Source organism: Microtus pennsylvanicus, chromosome 21, assembly GCF_037038515.1.
Source record: "Microtus pennsylvanicus isolate mMicPen1 chromosome 21, mMicPen1.hap1, whole genome shotgun sequence".
NCBI classification, from domain to species: domain Eukaryota; kingdom Metazoa; phylum Chordata; class Mammalia; order Rodentia; family Cricetidae; genus Microtus; species Microtus pennsylvanicus.
Window position 1 is genome coordinate 22,693,628 of NC_134599.1, and position 20,793 is coordinate 22,714,420.

Here is a 20,793-nt window from a genome sequence, read left to right on the forward strand (position 1 = left end):
GTGTGTCAGAAGAGAGGGTCAGATCCCTGAAACTAAGTTAGACTACTGTGAGCCACTGTGTGGGTGCCAGGAATCAAATGTGGGTCCTCTGAAAGATAAATACCCTAAGATGTCACCTCTTCAGCCCCCTACTGTTTTGCAGAGATGCAACAAGACTAAGGAATTGAAGAACTTGTTACTTAGCTATGAGAACATTGGTGGGACTGCGCTGCACGCCCATGTAAGCATTTACCAGCAGTGTTGTCTTAAGCAGGCTCTTAACCTCCCCACGCTTCCCTGCAAAGTGGAAAAAAGCCCCTCTGCAGAGTTCAATTCCAGAGGTCATTTAAGTAAAATATTGCAAATGTGGTGGCTACTATATGATTACTACAAAGTATCACATTCAAAACTACAAACAGTTCATGGAAACAAACATAAAAACTATGAATTAATGGTGTTTTAACAGTTTATTTTGAAGGTCTTTTAAAAACAAAGTAAAAGACCATCTGAGAAAAAAATTGCACAGATGATACTCATTAAATAAGTATGGTGATTAAATCAGACAGAGGATATGTTCTCTTCTGCAACTCCAGAAGTGAGTTCTGTGGTCCGGAAGGTTCCAGAGTAGAGAGGGGAATCATGGCAATTAAAGCTGCCTCGTAATCATGTAAATCTACAGTAGCAACCAAATGTTTCTTTTCTTCCCAAGTAATCAATTTCGGTCTTCAAACTGTGCCTTATTTTTTAAAAGATAAGATGCTAGAAACTCGATGGGATTTGGCGGTCTGTAAGGGAAAAGAAATGCAAAGGTTAGATATTCTGCACATACATTAATTTGTTTGTTTGGTTTGGTTTTTCGAGGGGGGGTTCTCTGTAGCTTTGGAGCCTGTCCCAGAAATCACTCTGTAGACCAGGCTGGCTTCGAACTCAGATCTGCCTGTCTCTGCCTCCCGAGTGCTAGGATTAAAAGTGTGCACCACCACCGTCCAGCTACACCATTTTTTAAAATAGATGTTTCATTTCCAGTTAAAGGTTATCTGTAACAAATATGGTGAGACAGGCAAACTAAGAAGCCAATATTAAAGTTTAAAAGGACTTAAATTGTTTTATAGCTAAAACCAGTACAAACTCAATTCTAAAACACATGGGGTCTTGTTTAATCTTTATTTATTATTATTGCATGTATGCATGGTGGGAACAGATGTCTCACCCATGTGGAGGTCAAAAGACAACTCGGGAGCCGGTTTTCCCAGAACCCTCATATGAGTTCTGGATACTGAAGTCAGGTAACTGGTGGTTAGGTTTGCTCTGCTCAACAAATTCCTTTACCTACTGAGTCCAAAAACACAACCCAGGGGAATGAAATGCTGCTTGCCTCAGGGAGATTTCTAAGATACAAGCAGTATTCGGCTTCACGACCTTAGTGTACATAGCATAGGTGTTTAGTTTCAAGAAAGCCCAGCACAATGGGCACAGAGGCTAGCCTAGTCTACATAGCCAGTTCCAGGTCAGTCAAAGCTACACACTGAGAACCTTTTTAAAAACAAAAGCAAACCGGGCGGTGGTGGTGCATGGTTTTAATCCTAGAGGCAGATCTCTCGGAGTTCAAAGCCAGCCTGGTCTACAAAGTGAGTTCCAGGACAGGGTGCAAAGTTAGACAGAGAAACCATGCCTCAAAAAAACCAAAACAAACTCAAGCTGTATGCCTACAGTATGTGTGGTTTCTGAAGTATTATCCTTCAGCAAAAAAAAACAAAACAATAAGGGACAGGCCATTAGCAACATTAGCACCCGATGAACTCACAGATGACTGAAGGTCCAATGATTAGCATTCATTTAGACAACCTGCTCCTTTTTAAAAAGACACTTCAATTTTCCTCCAAATCTTTTATTACATATATTTTGTGGGAGGCATGACACTTGTGGGAAAGACAGCAAGTCTTTCTGTTATGTGGGTCCTGGGGAATCAAACTCAGGGCATCAGGCTTGGTGGCAAGCCTCTTTATTCACTATCTTGACAGCCCAACTTTTTTAAATTAATATTTATGATGCTACAACAACCAATTCACACATGAGAAAACCACTTATAAATTTAAATAACTGCACATTTGCCATAGATCCTACTCCAAAAGGCAAGGTGCGGGAGAAAAAGGAAGGCGAGCAAGAGAGCATGCGGAAAACTGAGTTACCATAACTAGTTCTAGGACAGCCAGGGCTGTTGCACAGAGAAACCCTGTCTCCAAAAACAAAAAAATTTCCCTGTGCTAGGGGAATGTGTGGCACGTGCCCTTTTTTATGTGGGGGGGAGGAAATCAGCCAGGTGGCGGAGCACACGTTTAATCCCAGCACTGAGGAGGCAGAGTCAGATGGATCTCTGAGTTCAAGGCCAGCCTGGTCTACAGATCAAGTTCAAGGACAGCTAGGGCTACACAGAGAAACCCTATTTTTAAAAAATTGATTTATTTATGTAACGTATAATATATGCGTATGTATGATCGGTCTGCCTGCATGCATGCCTGCAGGAGGAAGAGGGCATCAGATACCGCTATAGATGGTAGTGCAACACCACGTGGTTGCTGAGAACAGAACTCAGGACCTCTGGAAGGGCAGCTGGTGCTCTTAACTGCTGAGCCATCTCTCCAGGTTTTGCCTTTTTGTTTGGCTTTTGAGACAGAGTAGAGATCCTGGCTGTCTTGGAACTCACTCTGTAAACCAGGCTGGTCTCAAACTAGGAGATCCTCCTGCCTCAGCCTCCCCAGTGCATCACCCCATGCCTAGATTGCCCACACTAGAAAGATATGAGGAACTCTGTAAGTTTCAGGACAGTTAGGGCTATGTAAAGAGACCCTGTCTCAAAAAAATAAAACAAATAATTTCCTTTTGCATTTTAAACAGTATCCAAGGTAAGCAAGCATTCTACCACTGAGCTACAACCTCAGCTCTAACCCCTTCTATTCTGTCTTGAGAAAGTTACATAAACCAGTCCACCAGGAACTAACAGTTCTCTTGCCTCAGCCACCCAACTGCTCACACCAACACACCTTACCAGCAAAATCTTCTGAGCTGCCTACAGACCCACTTTCACCAAATAATTAGGTTAACCTAATGACTGATTTTACAAAAACTCTTTGCCTAAGAATTCTATTTAAAAACATATTACTAGTTAAAAATCGTCCTAGTTTTTTCTTTTAGCATTTAATAGTAGTATTTAGAATTTTAATCAGGCACAGTTGTGCACACCTATAATCCAAGCAATCGGGCAGAGGTCAGGGCAGAGGCCAGGATGCAGAGGTGGGTCATCAGTTCAAGGTCATCAAAGTTACAAAGGAAGTTTGAAACCAATTTAGGCTACTTGAGACCCTGTCCCAATAAAACAATAATAGTGATTTAAAATTTAGAATATATGGAATTTCTAACATACCAGCCTTCTTTGGAAAAAAATGAAAAAGTAAAAGATTACCTTTTTGGGATGGTGCTGGGGACTGAACCTGGGACCTCAGGCACACCAGGGCAACACCCTACCAATAAGTTCTTACTCCAGCCCAGCCACATTCCAGTCATCAACAGCAGAGTCAAGATATATTCAGTCATAAATAAATCTTATCTTATAAATAACCAAGCAAAAGCAAAAGACAAGTATTTGTTGTATTCCAAGCACATGCTCTAATGGACAGCGTGTGTGTGTGTGTGTGTGTGTGTGTGTGTGTGTGTGTGTGTGTGTGTTTCTTTTAAGCATGTATAGGTGTTTTGCCTACATGTATGTTTATGCCCACAGACGCCAGAAGAGGGCGTCAGATGCCCTGGATCCAGAGTGACAGATGGCTAGGAGCCTCCATGTAGGTGTTAAGAAACAAACACAGGTCCTCTCCAAGAGCAGTGAGTGCCAAGTCGTCTCGCCAGCCCATTATTCTTCTTTTTTTTTTTTAATTTATTTATTTATTATGTATACAATATTCTGTCTGTATGCCTGAAGGCCAGAAGAGGGCGCCAGACCTCTTTACAGATGGTTGTGAGCCACCATGTGGTTGCTGGGAATTGAACTCAGGACCTTTGGAAGAGCAGGCAATGCTCTTAACCACTGAGCCATCTCTCCAGCCCCCCCCCCATTCTTCTTCTTAAAGACAGTGTCTCACAACAGTTCCCTGACTGGCCTGAACCTCAACCATCTAGAGACCTGCCAGTCTCTCCCAGTGTGATGGGACTGAAGGTGTGTGCCACCACAACCAGGACACATAACTTTTAAATAAACTAATGTATCAATCTTGGCCATCAGGATGGCTTATCAGGGAAGACCCCTGCCACCAAGCCTGACAAGCTCATAACCCATGTGTAAAAAGGGAAAAACCAACTCCTCAGAGTTGTCCTCTGACCTCCACACTCACACTCAGGCATGCAAACATGCATGTGCTGCACATATACATAAGCACACACCCTAGCGTACACATAAGCAGACATACACACTCGCACACACAACTAAAATATAACAAAATTTAACTAATCTATGTTACTAACTTATATCCATTTACTACAGCAATTATTACTGTCCTAGAGTTAAAACACAGCACACACCTAATAGAAACTAGTTTACAAAACAAATTTCCCTATTTGTTTACACAAAAAAGAAATTAGAAGCTCGGTATGATGGCTCACATCTGTAATTCCAGTACTTGGGACACAGAGTATGCAAATGAGTCCATAGCCTTCCTCAGCTACATAACTAATCCAAAGTCAGCAGAAGCTACATAAGACCCTCCCTGAGAAAAAAAGATGGGCTAGAGAGATGACTCAAAGATGAGTGGTTAAGGACACTGGCTGCTCTCTCAGAGAACCAAGGTTCAATTCCTAGCACCCACTGTTGCCTAACAAACAGGGTAACTCCAATTGCAAGGGATCCCATGCCGTTTTCTGGCCTCTGTGAACACCAGACACCCATGTGGTGCACGCACACGCGTGCGCGCATACACACACACATATGCAGGTGAAAACACACATATTAAAAAATAAAAATAGGGAGGGCGGGCAGTGGTGGCACACACCTTTAATCCCAGCACTCGGGAGGCAGAGGCAGGTAGAACTCTGTGAGTTCGAGGCCAGCCTGGTCTACAGAGCTAGTTCCAGGACAGGCTCCAAAGCTACAGAGAAATCCTGTCTCGAAAAGCCAAAAACAATAAAATAAAATAATAAAAATAGGGACAAGGTGGCAAAGTGGTTAGGGCGATGAACTGCTAAAAAATAAAAATAAAACAAAACACAAAAAAAAGATTTCCTGTAAGGATTATAGCGATGCATCTAGAAAACAGAGAACTGCTCCTGAAGGGAGAAGTTACTGCTGATGAGCAAGTGTACTGGCAAAAAGAGCCCTTTGAAACCAGCTGGGAACCTAGCCTGATAGTGGAGTGCTTGCCTTTCATGAGCAGGGTCCCCAGTTTGAAGTCCAGGCACAACCAAGGAGACTATAATAATCCTATACTTGAGACAACAGTGACACAGGGAAAAAACTTAAGGAACAAGTTATTGGACAGAAATACAAATTAAAGCAAATACCACAATATGTCAAATACTATATAAAGTCAAACTCCATAAAACTAGAAAATCAATTCTTGATTGTCACTAAAAACAATAAGCAAGCACAGGCAAAAAGGTTTCAAATAGCTGGGCGATGGTGGCGCAGGCCTTTAATCCCAGCACTTGGGAGGCAGAGGCAGACGGATCTCTGTGAGTTCGAGGCCAGCCTGGTCTATAGAGTTAGTTCCAAGACAGGCTCCAAAGCCGCAGACAGAGTTCAAGGTCAGCCTGAGTTATTTGAGACTGTCTCAAAAAAAAAAAAAAACAGGAATATAGATAAGCAGGCAGAGTAATCAGGCTTTAGACTCAATCACAAAAACAAGATCTGGAAATGTGGTATCATACTTCCCACAACCCAAGCACTAGGTTGAAAGTTCAAGGACATCCTTGGCTACAAAGTGAGTTCAAAGTCAGCCTAGGCTGCCCGTCAAAAAAAAAAAAAAAAGCAATGGTAAAGTGGCTAAGTTACTGTGGTATTTTTGTAATTTTAATTATAAGCATTAGCTAGGCCGTGGTGGCACACTTTAACCCCAGTACTCTGGAGGTAGAGGCAGGCAGATCTCTGAGATATATATGTGTGTCAATGAAGACAACCTAGAACAATGTTACCCTTAAGTAAAAACTTTATAATATTACCTACAGCCTATGGTTCCAAGTCTGTATACATGAGTTCAAGTGCCAGCATCCACACACATGTGACCCACAATCATCTATGTAATTCCAATCTCTATGCAATACCCTCTTTTGGTGCACAGACATACACCCATATAAAATACCCACACACATGTGACCCACAATCATCTATGTAATTCCAATCTCTATGCAATACCCTCTTTTGGCCCACATGGTGCACAGACATACACCCATATAAAATACCCACACACATAAAATTAATAAATAAATCATTTTTTAAAAATCAAAATTTTGAGGAGGCAATCTGAGTTCGAGGCCAGCCTGGTTTACAGAGCGAGTTCCAGGACAGCCAAGGTTACACAGAGAAACCCCATCTTGGGAAAAAAAACAAGAAAGAAACAAAGAAAAAATAAGTAAATAAAATGAAAGTTTAACAGCAATAGGGCCAGTAAGATGATTCAGCAGGTAAAGGTGCTTGATACTAAGTCTGATGACCTGAGTTTAATTCTCAAGATCCACACACACACACACACACACCATATATAAATGTATTCTAAAATAAAATACGCGTGACATCACTGCACACAAACACTACAGCAAAGAACCACCATACATAACTAGCGGTATCTGGGCACAGGAACCCCACATTCTATCTCCAGTCAGACGGTATTATCTCACCTTTCCTTTGCAAGCACAGCAAGACCCTGTAATAAGATAGGCACGACTGTCTGGTCCAGGTAGGCACGGGTTGGCAAAGACTGTAGATCCACCTTCTGTTTTGATGACTTTTCTGCATTAATCTTCTCATTTTCGACTATCCTCTAGTGTTGTAAAAATAAATAAATAAATAAATAAATATCCCAAAGTACAAGATTATTTTTGAAAGCAAAACAAAAACTAATGGGAAAAACACACTAAAAGGAAAGCAAATCATGACTAGAATACACCACACGGCAAACCTCTCCACCAAAAGAAATTAAAGCCAATCCCTAAATTCCTGCTTTTATTATTTCATGGGCATTAGTGTTTTGCCTACATAGATTTATGTAAATCATGTGCCCAAGAAGGCCAGAGGGGGGCATCAGGCACCCGGAACTGGAATTATAGATAGGGTGAAGTTGCTGTGACAGTGCTGGAAATCCAACCTCAGTCCGCTGCAAAAACACTTGCCAACTCACCAGCCCCAACCCCTAATTTTATGGTTTTCCCAGACAGGGTTTCTCCTGGAACTCACTCTATAGAGCAGGCTGGCCTAGAACTAGCAGAGATCTGCCTGCTTCTTGAGTGCTGGGATTAAAGGAATGTGCCACCAACACCAAGCAATAAATTCTTTTTTCTTAAATAATCTACTTTAGGGGGCTGGAGAGATGGCTCAGAGGTTAAGAACACTGACTACTTTTCCAGAGGTCCTGAGTTCAATCCCCAGCAACCACATGTTGCCTCACAACCATCTATAATGAGATCTGGTGCCCTTTTCTGCCTTGCAGGCAAACATGCAGGCAGAATATTGTATACATAATAAATAAATAAATCTATGAGGCTGGAGAGATGGCTCAGTGGTTAAAAGCACTGACTGTTCTTCCAGAGGTTCTGAGTTCAATTCCCAGCAACGACATAGTGGTTCACTATCATCTATAATGAGATCTAGCACCCTCTTCTGGAGTGCAGGTACGCATGCAGGCAGAACACTGTCCTTAATAAATAAATAAATCTAAAAAAAATTTACTTTTATTTCATGTGTATTCATGTTTTGCCTGCCTGCATGTATACATGTGTGAAGTGTCAGATCACCTGAAACTGGAGTTACAGGCAGTTATGAGCTGCCCTGTGGGTGCTGGGAATTCAAACTGGGCACTCTTAATCGCTGAGTCATCTCTCCAGCCCAACAAATTCTTCTTAATTCTAGTAAAGAACACTGTCCTTTTTTTTTGCTTTTCAAGACAGTGTTCCCTGTGACTTTGGAGCCTGTCCTATGGACCAGGCTGGTGTCGAACTCACAGAGATCCGCCTGCCTCTCTGCCTCCCGAGTGCTGGGATTAAAGGTGTGCACCACCACAGCATGGCTCACAGTCCTGACTTAGCAGAGTATTTGTGTATTAAATTACATGCTATTACAATGTCTCCAATAAGAAACAGCAATTCCAGGGAGATTATATACATGCATGAAGTCCTGGGTTCAGTCCCTGCATTAACTGGGTATGGTAGTATATACCCGTGACCCCAGCACTTGGTAGGTAGAAGCAAAAAGATCAGGAATTCAAGATCATTCTCGGCTACATAGCAAGTTCAAACCCAGCCTGAGCTACACGTAACTATCTTTTAAAGGGGGGCACTGAGCTGGGGTGCCCTCCTTTCAGGAGGCAGAAACAAGCAGATCTCAATGAATTCCAGCACAGCCAAGGATATATAGAGAAACTATCTCAAAAAAAAAATGTAAAATACAGTTTAAGAGGGCTGGAGAAATGACTTGGTGCTAAGGAGCAGGGCAGTGGGGACACACACCTTCAGTCTCAGCACTGAGAGCCAGAGGCAGGTGGATGTCTGTGAGTCTGAGGCCAGCCTGATCTACAAAGTGAGTTCCAGGACAGAGAAACCCTGTCTCAACAAAGAGTGAGTACTCCTCTTTCAGAGGACTAGAATTCAATCCCAACACCCACATCAGGCAGCTCACAGGCTCACAATGTCTGTTATTCCAGTCCCTGGAGGGCCTAACCCCTCTACAGGCACATATACATACATACAACTAAAACTTTTTAAATAAATCATCACCAAAATAAACAATTCCTATATACTGCCCTTAACTAACTTCACTCAAGCACTGACGGAGCGCTTACGACGTGTCAATTGCTATGCTTAAGTTAAGAAGTCAATGTGCCAGACAATATTGGCCACCAACTTGACGTGGTCTAGAATCAAGTAAGAAATAGGACGCCGAGCACCTGGAAGGGATCATCTAGATTAAGTCATTCTCTAGGCATGCATGCGGGGGCTATTTTTCTTAGGATAAGGAGGGCGAGGCAGCAACCTTCACACAGCTTCAGTCCTGGACCGCTGGCTGCTTCAGGAGGTGAAACCTAGCTGGGTGGGAGCATTTGCTGCGCTCTTCTGACTGTGGACATAGATGACCAGCTGCTTCAAGCACCCCATTTTGACTCTCCCTACATAATGCACTGAACCCCAAGACTACGAACCAAGGTAAATCCTTCTGTACTGAAGTTGCTTTTGACAGGATAGTTTGTCACATCAGGAAAAGGGGCAGTCAATTATCACGGATTAAATATACACAATACAGATAGTCCACCAAACACAAAGACAGAAAGATCATGGTGCACTACAGTGACAAAAAGAACAGAGAGTGAGGTCAAGTTTACGGTCAAAAATAAAAAGAATTATTAGAGGGGCGGTGCACGCCAGTGATCCCAGCACTGCAGAGGCAGGCAGTTCTCTGTGTGTTCAAGGCCAGCCTGGTCTACAGAGCTAGCTCCAGGATACAGCCAAGGATACACAAAGAAACCCTGTCTGGAAGGGTTTACAGTATACTACAACGAAAAGGGGGCATAACTGAGGTAAACCCTACGATTGCTCCCTGCTTGCTACTAAGAAAGCTCACAGGATGCAGCAGCATCAAAGAGGAACTAAGCAGAGTCTGGCAGTAGCCCCGAATTGAGAAGACAAATGTTGGAAATTGTGAGAAACCAAAACAGCTCCTATTCGCGAGGCAGGGCACTACAAGGAGAAAGCTGCACAGGCAAGAGGGACATAGAGACGCGCAGAAACCGACCAGTGAGGCTACTTTAGCATCTAGATGAATACAGCTGCCAGAGACCTGAGGAAAACCACCTGGAAGGAACAAGGACATTTACACAGCTCACACACTCTGGGAACATTTGGTGGTCCAATGGTATAGAGCAGCAGACCCTCAAAAATAAATGGAACATTAGATAGAATACTCAAGACGATGAAATTGGACTTAAAGCCTGCTAGTCTGGCCCTACCTGACAAAGGTTGAAGCAAGCCTTGAAAAGTCAATATTCGGGGCTGGAGAGATGGCTCAGAGGTTAAGAGCTCTGACTGCTCTTCCAGAGGTCCTGAGTTCAATTCCCAGCAACCACATGGTGGCTTACAGCCATCTATAATGAGACCCGGCGCCCCCTTCTGGCTTGCAGGCACACGTGGAAGGAATGCTATACACATAATATAATAAATAAATAAATATTTAAAAAAAAAGTCAATATTCAAGAATGTTTGAAGATATACCAAAATATCTAATACTCTACAAAGTAAAATTCACAGTTCCCAGCAGAGTATTAAGAAATCAGTAGGCAGTGAGGGCAGGCATGGTGGCACATGCCTTTTCTCCCAGCAGGTAGGAAGCAGAGGCAGAAGGACTCAAGATCAAACTGGGCTACAGAGCAAACGAAGGACAGTCAAGTCTCCATACATAGTGAGACCCAAAAAAAAAAAGAAATGAAAAAGAACTATTCCTGGGCAAGACCAATGAGATGATTCAGTAGGGAAAGGCACTTACTGTGGCAAACCCCAGAACACATGTAGAGGTAGGAAGAATCAACTCCAAACACATACAAACAACAATAATAATAGAGGCTCTGTGGTTGGTTGAGAGCACTGGCTGCTCTTACAGAGGACCTGCAGAGTGGCTCACAAGCAGTTCCAGAGGACCTGGACCTTCTTCTACCCTCTATAGGCATCAAACATGCCTGCAGTACACACACATACATGCAGGCACAGCACTCATGCACAGTGCTGGCTAGCTTTTATGTCAACTTGACACAGACTAGTAGAGTATCATTTGAGAAAATTCCCAACCAGACTGGCTCATAGGCAAGTCTGGGAGGCTTTTTTTTTTCCTTTTGGATTAGTGATTGATATGAGGACCAAACCCATTAAGGATGGATGATGCCACTCCTGGGCTGCTGATCCTAGGTGCTATGAGCAGGCTGAGCAAGCCAGTAAGCAGCATCCCTCCATGGCCTCTGCATCAGTTCCTACCCTGACTTCTCTGGATGATGGACTGATTACAGTGGTAAGATGAAATAAACCCTTCCCTCCCCAAGTTACTTTTGGTTAAGCTGTAAGTGCACGTGCATGTGTGTATGTGTGAGAGAGAGAGAGAGAAAGAGAAAGACTAGCTCTATTTTATACCCTTTGAGAGAGAGAGAGATTATCTCTATTTTCTACCCTTTGCAGTCCTGGAAACCAGAGATCCACCTACCTCTACCTCCTTAGAACCAGAGATTCTTTAGAGAGAGAGAGAGAATATCTCTATTTTATACCCTTGGCTGACCTAGAACTCAAGAGATCCACCTGCCTCTACCTCCCTAAAACGGGAGATTCTTTTCCTTTTGGTGCTTTTTTTTTTTTTTTTTTGGTTTTTCAAGACAGGTTTCTCTGTGTAACAGCCCTGGTTGTCCTGTCCTGGAATTCACTATGCAGACCAGGCTGATCTCACAAGAGATGCACCTGCCTCTGCCTCCAGAGTGCTGGGATGAAAGACTTGTAGCTCCCGGCTCCCACTTCCAGCTCAGAGCTGAGAATTCTAAATGTGTGTGCCACCACACTCAGCCTGAAAAATCTTGGGGAAAAAAAGGTACATTTCCTGCTCTTAATATGTTTTATTTATGGGCTGGAGAGATGGCTCAGTGGTTAAGAGCATTGCCTGCTCTTCCAAAGGTCATGAGTTCAATTCCCAGCAACCACATGGTGGCTCACAGCCATCTGTAATGAGGTTTGGTGTCCTCTTCTGGCCTGCATACACACACACAGACAGAATATTGTATGTATACATAATAAATAAATATTTAAAAAAAATAAAATAAAAACTGTGATGCTTTTAAAAAAATGTTTTATTTATGTATTTATTTATTTTTATGTGCACTGGTGTTTTGCCATGGGTATCAAGTCCCCTGGAACTGGAATTACAGACAGTTGTGAGCCGCCATGTGGGTGTTGAGAATTGAACCCGGGTTCTCTGAAAGAGGGGTCAGTGTTCTTAGGCCCTGAGTCATCTTTCCAGCCCCTACTTCTTGCTTTTTTTTTTTTTTTTTTTTTTTTGATTTTCGAGACAGGGTTTCTCCTTAGCTTTTTGGTTCCTGTTCTGGAACTAGCTCTTCTAGACCAGGCTGTCCTTGAATTCACAGAGATCCGCCTGCCTCTGAGTGCAGGGATTAAAGGCATGCACCACCACCACCACCCGGCTCTAAATTCAGTTCCCAACACTCCAATCAGAAAGCCCACAACCACCTGAAACTCCAGCTCCAAGTGATTTGACACTTTCTTCTGGCCTCAGGGGTACCAATACACATATGGCATACACACACATAAAAAAAATAAATAAGCCGGGTGACGGTGGCGCACGCCTTTAATCCCAGCACTTGGGAGGCAGAGACAGGTGGATCTCTGTGAGTTCGAGACCAGCCTGGTCTACAGAGCTAATTCCAGGACAGGCTCCAAAGCCACAGAGAAACCCTGTCTCGAAAAAAAAAAAAATCCTTAAAAAATAGTAATGTTTTAAGAAAGAAATTACTAGGTTAAAAAAGGAAATAAAACATCTATAACAAAGAAAAATCAACCTACAAAACAGATCAAGACACAATATATATTGTCAGGCATGGTGGCATACACCTTTAGTCCCAGCACTCAGGAGGTAGAGGCGGCAGACCTCAGAGTCCAAAGCCATCACAGACAGTCCACATAGCAAGTTACAGGATAGCCAGGACAATTTTGAAACTATCTCAAAAATCCCAAAACAAACAAGATACAAATAAATTATTTATATATATATATATATATATATATATATATATATACACATACATACATACACACACACACACACACACACACACACCATAGACTGACAAGGCCATTAACAACAAAACAAATCAGTTTAGGGCTGGAGAGATGCCTCAGCAGTTAAGAGCACTGATTGTTCTTCCAGAGGTCCCAAGTTTGATTCCCAGCACCCACATGGCAGCTCACAACTGTCTGTAATTCCAGTTCCACGGGACCCAACACCCATGGCAAATCACCAATGGACATAAAAAAAATAAATATTTATTTATTTATTTAAAAAAATAAAAATAAATCAGTTTATCCCAGCAGTGAGCCCTAAGCCACAATAAATCTGTCAGGCAAGACTTAGCCAATAATGTTAAAGTGGTATGATGGTATATGGGGGTAACCTACTGCTTTCTGACTGGATGTGTGGCCTACTCCACATGCCTGCTTGGTACATAAACCTGTCCAAAAGCCTATATCACTCTGGAGGCCATAGCCCTAGCAAGTCATGTTGTTAAACTGTGTAAATATTTCTGTTTCTACCCATAGATTAGTGCAGCTCTCAGCCTTGGCCAGAGGCACCACTTTTTGTAGGGGTCAGCGAGAAATGAAGACTCAGAGCTGGTTAAAGTGCTAGTACTCAGCCCTAAATGGAACTTCTAGAACTCCCACTAAGGCTCAGAGAACACTGTCAAACATGAAGCAAAAAAATGTGAGAACTAGCTGGGCAGTGGTGGTGCACACCTTTAATCCCAGCACTCGGGAGAAGAGGCAAGCAGGTCTCTGAGTTTGAGGCCAGCCTGGTCTAGGGCAGCCAGGGCAACACAGAGAAACCCTGTCTCAAAAAAAGAGAGAGAGAACCAGTCACTCTTGCAGAAGACCCTGATTCAATTCCCATCATACACATAGTAGCTTTCTGTAATTCAAGTTTCAGGAGATCTGCCATCATCTCCTTATGAAAAACAACTACCCAGGTAAACGACTCACATACATAAAATAAAGTATTAAAAAAAAATACATAAATCAGGCATGATGTCACATGCCTTTAATCCCAACACTCAGGATGTAGATGTGTAGGTGGATCTCTGAATTCAAGACCAGCCTGATTTACATAGTGAGTTCCAGACAGTCAGAGCTACATAGTGAAAACCTATCTCCAAAAACAAAGAAAAGAAACATATATACATATACATTGAGAGAGGGAGAGAACTATAAATATACACTAAGAGAGGAAGAGAGAGCACACGCACATAAATACAATGCAATTCTTTAGTCAAAAAAAAAAAGTCAACCCGTCAACATTGAAATACAAACTCTAGGTAAAATGGCTCAGTGGGTAAGGTTTGCTACATCCAAGCCTGATGACCTGAGTTCCATCTCCAGAACCCCCACCTAAGGGTGAAAGGAGAAAACCGACTCTGTGTAAGGTTGCCCTCTGACTTACACATACACAGACAGAGAGACACAGAGAGAGAGAGACACAGAGAGAGAGAGAGACACACACAGAGAGAGAGAGAGAGAGAGAGAGAGAGAGAGAGAGAGAGAGAGAGAGAGAGAGACAGAGACAGAGACAGAGAGACAGAGACAGAGACAGAGAGAGAATAAAAAATATAGAAAACAACTCTAAGCTTACTTGCTAGTGACCTGGAACAAGTTACCAAGCTACTGAACTTTAAGCATTCTGGGGCTAAAGATATATACAAATTGGTCGGGTGTGTATCACACAAACAGCAAAGCGCTGAATAAATATTAACACCTGTTTCTACAACAAATGCTTAGAAACGCTCCTGCTTTTTTTTTATTTTTTTTTTTAAGTCCAAACTTAATCCCGCAAGTCTCCTATTCACACACAAATTTTCTCCAGGAAGCCTCTATTTTCCTAACCAAACCTACCCAGCTCTGGTTCCGGGATTTGGTCATTCATTTACAAAGTACCTTTATTTTTAGGCAAGTATTGGCATGCTAGAAAAAGAAACCGCTTATAATCTGATCCTACGGAGATCACGGCAGCCAAGTGTTCCCTCGTGCAGAGTAGCCTAGTAAACGGATCCTAAATTTTCTCCGGCTCTCAAGAGACCCACAGAGGCGGCAGAGGAAGTGGGCGAGTTACCTCAACGTTGTCCGTAAGACCGTACTCGGAGTGAGGGTTTTCTGCAACCTAAAAAACAAAATAGAGTCACAGAGACATCCGCCCGTTCCGCGCTGCCTCCCTGCACACAGCTACTCTGAATCCAAGGGCCTCCTGGTACCTGCGTCTGTCCCTCCAGCATCTGCTCTGACTCCATGGCGGACCCTGCAAACCGCAGTCAACCGGATACCAGTCTTGCAAAACAAGAAGAGCCGCGAGTTAGTTACCCGGGAGATTTCAAGTGGAAGACGCCAGGATGCGGTGTAGCCCAGCCCGGGACCCCGCCCCTCACCCCCGCGGGCAGCAGACGCGCGGGCTGGGACGGTTCACGGACTGGCCGTCCGCGTCGCATCGCGAAGCTCGGAGGTCGTCCCGAGGATCTAGCAGTGGGAGGAGGAGGTCAGGGAGCTGATTACCCGCGCCAATGCTGTCGGTTCCTAAGTGCCCTGCACGGCGCCACAGACTCCCAGCGCGAACCGCTTCGGCCGTAAGTGAGGGACGTCGCGCTGCTGCCGCGCCTGCGCAAAGCAGCCCGGCTGGCAGGAGTGCCAGAGCCCGCCTAAGAGGGCCTGCGCCTCTGCGGTGCACGGTGAGCCTGGCCACCTGCCGGCTCCTCCCTGCCGCAGACCTCCTGGAAGCAGCCGTTGGTGCCGCCCGAAAGTCTCTGTCCCCGAGGAACTGAGACCCTTCAATGCTGAGTGGTTCTTATTAGGAAATCGTAGGCCCAGTCTTTTCATTAAAGCCAAAGAGGGTCTGGAGAGACCGCCCAGGAGTTGATTTACTTGCTGTGTTTGCAGAATACTTAGCTTTGGTTCCCAGCACCCACGTGGTGGCTCACAACCATCCTTAACTCCAGTTCCAGGGATGTGACGCTCTCTTCTGACCTATGCAGGCACGAGACACGTTTGTGCTCCACATAGATCCAGGCAAAACACTCACACATATAAAAAATCCTACATATTTTTTAAAGGCAAAATAGAGGAGGGTTTGGGGGTGACTTATCCAAGTCATGCAGTCTGTGAAGAGACTACACTCAGCCTACTCTACGTCTAGATGAGTAAAAAGATAAAGACTTTCCAGGGTATAGGGACTCATCTCAGTGGCTCAGAGCACAGCCCGGGAATGACCAAGGACCTTGGTTTGATTTCCACAAAAGAACTGAAAGTGGCTGTCCAGATATACTACTAATGGGAACCAGTCTGGATTTTGTTTGTTTTTAAATTTTAAAGCCAGGTGTTGGGTGTGGTTCCCGTCTGAAATCCCAGGCTTTGGATGGCTGGGATAGATAAGGAGGGTCCTGCACCTGAGCTTCCGGAATGTGAGATCCAGATAAGCGTGAGTCTCCGGAAACAAGCTCTGACTACAAAGGCTGATGCTTGATTGGCTAGAATTTCCGCACTGTGGAGAGGTTGGAATATTTCAAGTCCAGACACTAATTGTCTTGAGCCTAGATAGCTCCCAGATAGCTATTTAGTACCCAGCTCTGGAAGTGACCCAACATCTTTGTAACTATTAGGCCTATCTTTTGGAATGTCTAGACACCTAGCTAACACCAACCAAAAGGCTTCTAAGAAGGCCTCAGAAGTTCCTAAGATGCCCATTAGCTATGATTTCCTCACTTTTCTATGCCCACACACCTAATGTATTCGCCAAGTTCGTTAATGACAGGTGTGGCGGCCCAGGCCTTTAATCTCAACACTGGGGAGACTGAGGCAGGTAGGTAGGTCTCTTGAGTTGGTGGTCACCCTGGTCTTTATAATTTTCTTTGTTCTGGTACTATATAATGGGACTGCTACCACACTAGAGCATGGAATTCGAGGTGACCTGAATCTTTATTCTCAAGCCATGGTCACTCTATTTGGTTCCAAAACAAACCTTCCTATCTTATCCCCATGGGGTGAGAGCTGTGTCTGCATCAAGAGAGAGCCTGTCTCAAAAGAGCATAATAGGAAGGAAGGAAGGGAGGGAGGGAGGGAGGGAGGGAGGGAGGGAGGGAGGGAGGGAGGGAGGCAGACAATAGAGATGGACCAGCCATTAAAAAAAAGTATTGCTCTTCCAGAAGACCCGAGTTTAGTACCCTGCACACACATAAAGTGTCTAACAACCACTTGTCACTCCAGAGACTCTGACACCTTCTTCTGGCCTCTCTGGGCACTTGGACTCATATGCATTCACACAGAGATGTGGTATACACGTACACATGATTAAAAATAAACTTTAAACTGGGCAGTGGTAGCACACACCTTTAATCCCAGCACTTGGGAGGCAGAGGCAGGCGGATCTCTGCGAGTTCGAGGCCAGCCTAGTGTACAAGAGCTAATTCCAGGACAGGCTTCAAAGCAACACAGAAACCCTGTCTCAAGAAGACAAAAAATAAATAATAAATAAATAAACTTTAAAACTGATAATTTGTTTCCTACACACAATGCATAGCCTGGGGTCATGAGAAATTGAGTCATGCTGCATAGGGTAATAGCCCCTAGCCATAGAAAATTGCTTGGCATAGACTGACCATTTGGCCTTCATCACACAGGAAAGATTGGATCCCCTCACTGTTCCAATAATGCAATTTCAATCTGTCGAGATAGAGTCTGTCTGCTTCATTTTCCTTAAAACAGATAACAAATATGAAAAATTTGGAATGCCTTTAATTCAGAGCAGTTTTGTTGTTGTTGTTTTTTGTTTTGTTTTTTGTTTTTTTTTTGGATTTTTCGAGACAGGGTTTCTCCATAGTTTTTGGTTCCTGTCCTGGAACTAGCTCTTGTAGACCAGGCTGGCCTCGAACTCACAGAGATCCGCCCGCCTCTGCCTCCCGAGTGCTGGGATTAAAGGCATGCGCAATTACCGCCCGGCTCAGAGCAGTTATTTTAAAACAACTAACTGTAAAGGATACAACTCTGATTTTTTTTTTAACTCAATCCCATTTCTAGTTGCACTTTTTAAAAAAATATTTATTTTATTAGTGCTGTGTGCGAGTGTCAGATCCCCTGGAACTAAAGTTATAGACAGTTGTGAGCTGCCACATGGTTGCTGGGAATTGAATCTGGGTCCTCTGGAAGAGCAGCAGGTACGTTTGTGCAACCGTTTGCATATCTACTGCCTCTGAAGGCCAGAAGAGGGCACTTGAGCCGCTGAAACTGGATAGTTGGTTGTGAGCTGTCTTGTGGGTGTTTGCATATTGAACCTGGGTCCTCTGGCTGGTCCCCTAGGATCCTCCTGTTTCTGCCTTGCATCATACCACTGTAATAAGTTTTCTACATAGCCGCTGGGAACCGAGGTAGGGTCTGCAGGATTGTGTAGCATATACTTTTCCCTCTGAGCCATTTCCCCAGCCTAGACCATTAACTCTTATTTAGATTTGAGGCTCCATGCTTTGTTCAGAAGTACCCCCTTATCTGCCGGGAACAAATTCTATAGTGGTACTTACCCCATTTTGTCTTCCATTTTCTTAATGAATGGCTAAACACAATTAAATTTTGAGTTCTTCAAAGGCAAAGCCCATATCATTATCTTTGTACTTGTTTGTTTCTTACATTTAGCAGATAGTGTTAGAAAGGGGGTGAATTCCAGGAGTAAAAAACACCTCCACAAAGATAATTCTCTCTACAGTTAGAGCTTCTAGAACAGGAATCACGGAATTGGAATAATAAAGCCAACTATGGTGTAGGAGTTCTTTCTGTTTGTGTGTTGCTTCCATTGGTTGATGAATAAAGAAACTGCCTTGGCCTAGCTGGCAGGGCAGAAATTAGGTAAGCGGGGAAGACAGAACTGAATGCTGGGAGGAAGAGAGGCAGAGTAGGAGAGAGAGGCCATGGAGCTGCCAGAGACAGACGTGCTGAATCTTTTCCCGTAAGCCATTGCCACGTAGCGATATACAGATTAATAGAAAAGGGTTAAATCAAGATGTGAGAGTTAGCCAATAAGAGGCTAGAGATAATGGGACAAGCAGTGATTTAATTAATACAATTTCTGTGTGGACACCTTAAATCCCAGCACTTGGGAGGCAGAGGCAGGCAGATCTCTGGGAGTTCGAGGCCAGCCTGGTCTACAACAGCTAGTTCCAGGATAGGTTCTACAAACTACAGCGAAACCCTGTCTCGAAAAACAAAACAAAACTAAATAAATAAATAAAAATCGGAAGGGGCTCGAGAGATGACTCAGCGTTTAAGAGCATTGCTTGCTCTTCCAAAGGTCCTGAGTTCAATTCCCAGCAACCACATGGTGGCTCAAAACCATCTGTAATGAGATCTGGTGCCCTCTTCTGGCCTGCAGACATACAGACAGAATATTGTATACATAATAAATAAATAAATATTAAAAAAAAAACGATTTCTGTGTGGTTATTTTGGGGCTAAGGTAGTCCGGTAGCCAGGAAGAACAAGCAGGCCCTCTCCCTACAACACAACTGTGCTGGGGTTTGAAAGCAAATGGCCCCCAAAGGGAGTGAGTGACACAATTAGGAAATGTGGCCTTGTTGGAGGAAGTGTATCACACCCTCGATTAAATGTTTTTATTTATAAGAGTTGCTGTGTGCCGGGCGATGGTGGCGCACGCCTTTAATCCCAGCACTCGGGAGGCAGAGGCAGGCGGATCTCTGTGAGTTCGAGACCAGCCTGGTCTACAGAGCTAGTTCCAGGACAGGCTCCAAAGCCACAGAGAAACCCTGTCTCGAAAAAACCAAAAAAAAAAAAAAAGAGTTGCTGTGGTCATGGTGTCTCTTCACCGCAATAAAAAACCCTGACAAAAACATATGTTTAACTTTCTTCACGGACTTGAGGCAAAGCCGAGTGACAGGGCCTAGAGAGATGGCTGATCGATTAGGAGCTAATTCTGCCCTCGAAGAGGACCTGAGTTCAGTTGCCAGCAACACACTGCAAGACTCACAACCACCTGTGACTCCAGTTCCAGGGGTTCTGCCATGCTTCTCTGGCATGACACTCACATGCATCTTCCCACACATACAGCACACACACACACACACACACATAAAAATAAAACCTTCTAAGACATTAGAATGATGATAACCTAATGTACAGGCAATGTGCATTTAGGTATGATACAGTATATGTGGTAGCATTAAGAAAATATGAAACACTGATCTGCAATTAGGCGGGTAGTGAGCCTGGTTCCTTCATTTGTTTGCTATGTAGAATTTTTGGCTTAGGGAGTTATGGGGGTTTAGTTAGTTAGTTAGTTAGTTAGTTAGTTAGTTAGAGAAAGGGTTTCTCTGTGTAGCCTTGCCTGTCCTGGAACTCACTCTGTAGACCAGGCTGGCCTCAAACTCAGAGATTCACCTGTCTCTGTGAAATCCCAAGTGCTGGGATTAAATGCGTGAGCCACCGCCACGTGGTCACTGAGTAGCCAAGGATGACCTCAAGTTCTTGGTGCTGTTCCCTCAGCCTCTCTGTCACATATATGACAATTGTGAGTTCCTAAGAATGATCAAATGAGATAACAAAACTGCTTTGAAATGAGATTATATAAACGTAACTGAAATTAGTCTTCTATTATCTTTGCCTAAGAGCTTCATTAGTACAATAATGCTCTGTTGGGGACGGGGCAAAGGAGCTCCTGCTGCTTTTAAGCAATTGCTGGAAGAAAAGTGATCCAAGTGCTTGCTGCACACCTTGGAGCCAGCTCCCTGGTGGTCTCCTCTCCCTAAAATTGTCTATTGCCTTTATAACCCTGGG

At 43.8% G+C, this 20,793-nt stretch overlaps 1 protein-coding gene across 2 annotated transcripts; it reads right to left on the reverse strand.

The window, feature by feature from the left end:
- Positions 1-427: 427 nt before the first annotated feature.
- On the reverse strand, positions 428-15,651 carry Dpy30 (dpy-30 histone methyltransferase complex regulatory subunit). Of its 2 annotated transcripts, none has more exons than XM_075955362.1 (5): positions 15,520-15,651; positions 15,225-15,297; positions 15,086-15,133; positions 6,856-6,998; positions 428-764 (listed from the first exon to the last, which is right to left on the reverse strand). In XM_075955362.1, exons 2-5 carry the CDS (start codon positions 15,258-15,260, stop codon positions 692-694), a joined length of 300 nt encoding a protein of 99 aa, XP_075811477.1. In that variant the 5' UTR covers positions 15,261-15,297; positions 15,520-15,651; the 3' UTR covers positions 428-691. The 2 variants fall into 2 exon arrangements, with proteins under 2 accessions (XP_075811477.1, XP_075811478.1); XM_075955363.1 differs by lacking the exon at positions 15,520-15,651 and adding an exon at positions 15,396-15,486 and having other exon boundaries at positions 541-764.
- Positions 15,652-20,793: the final 5,142 nt, after the last annotated feature.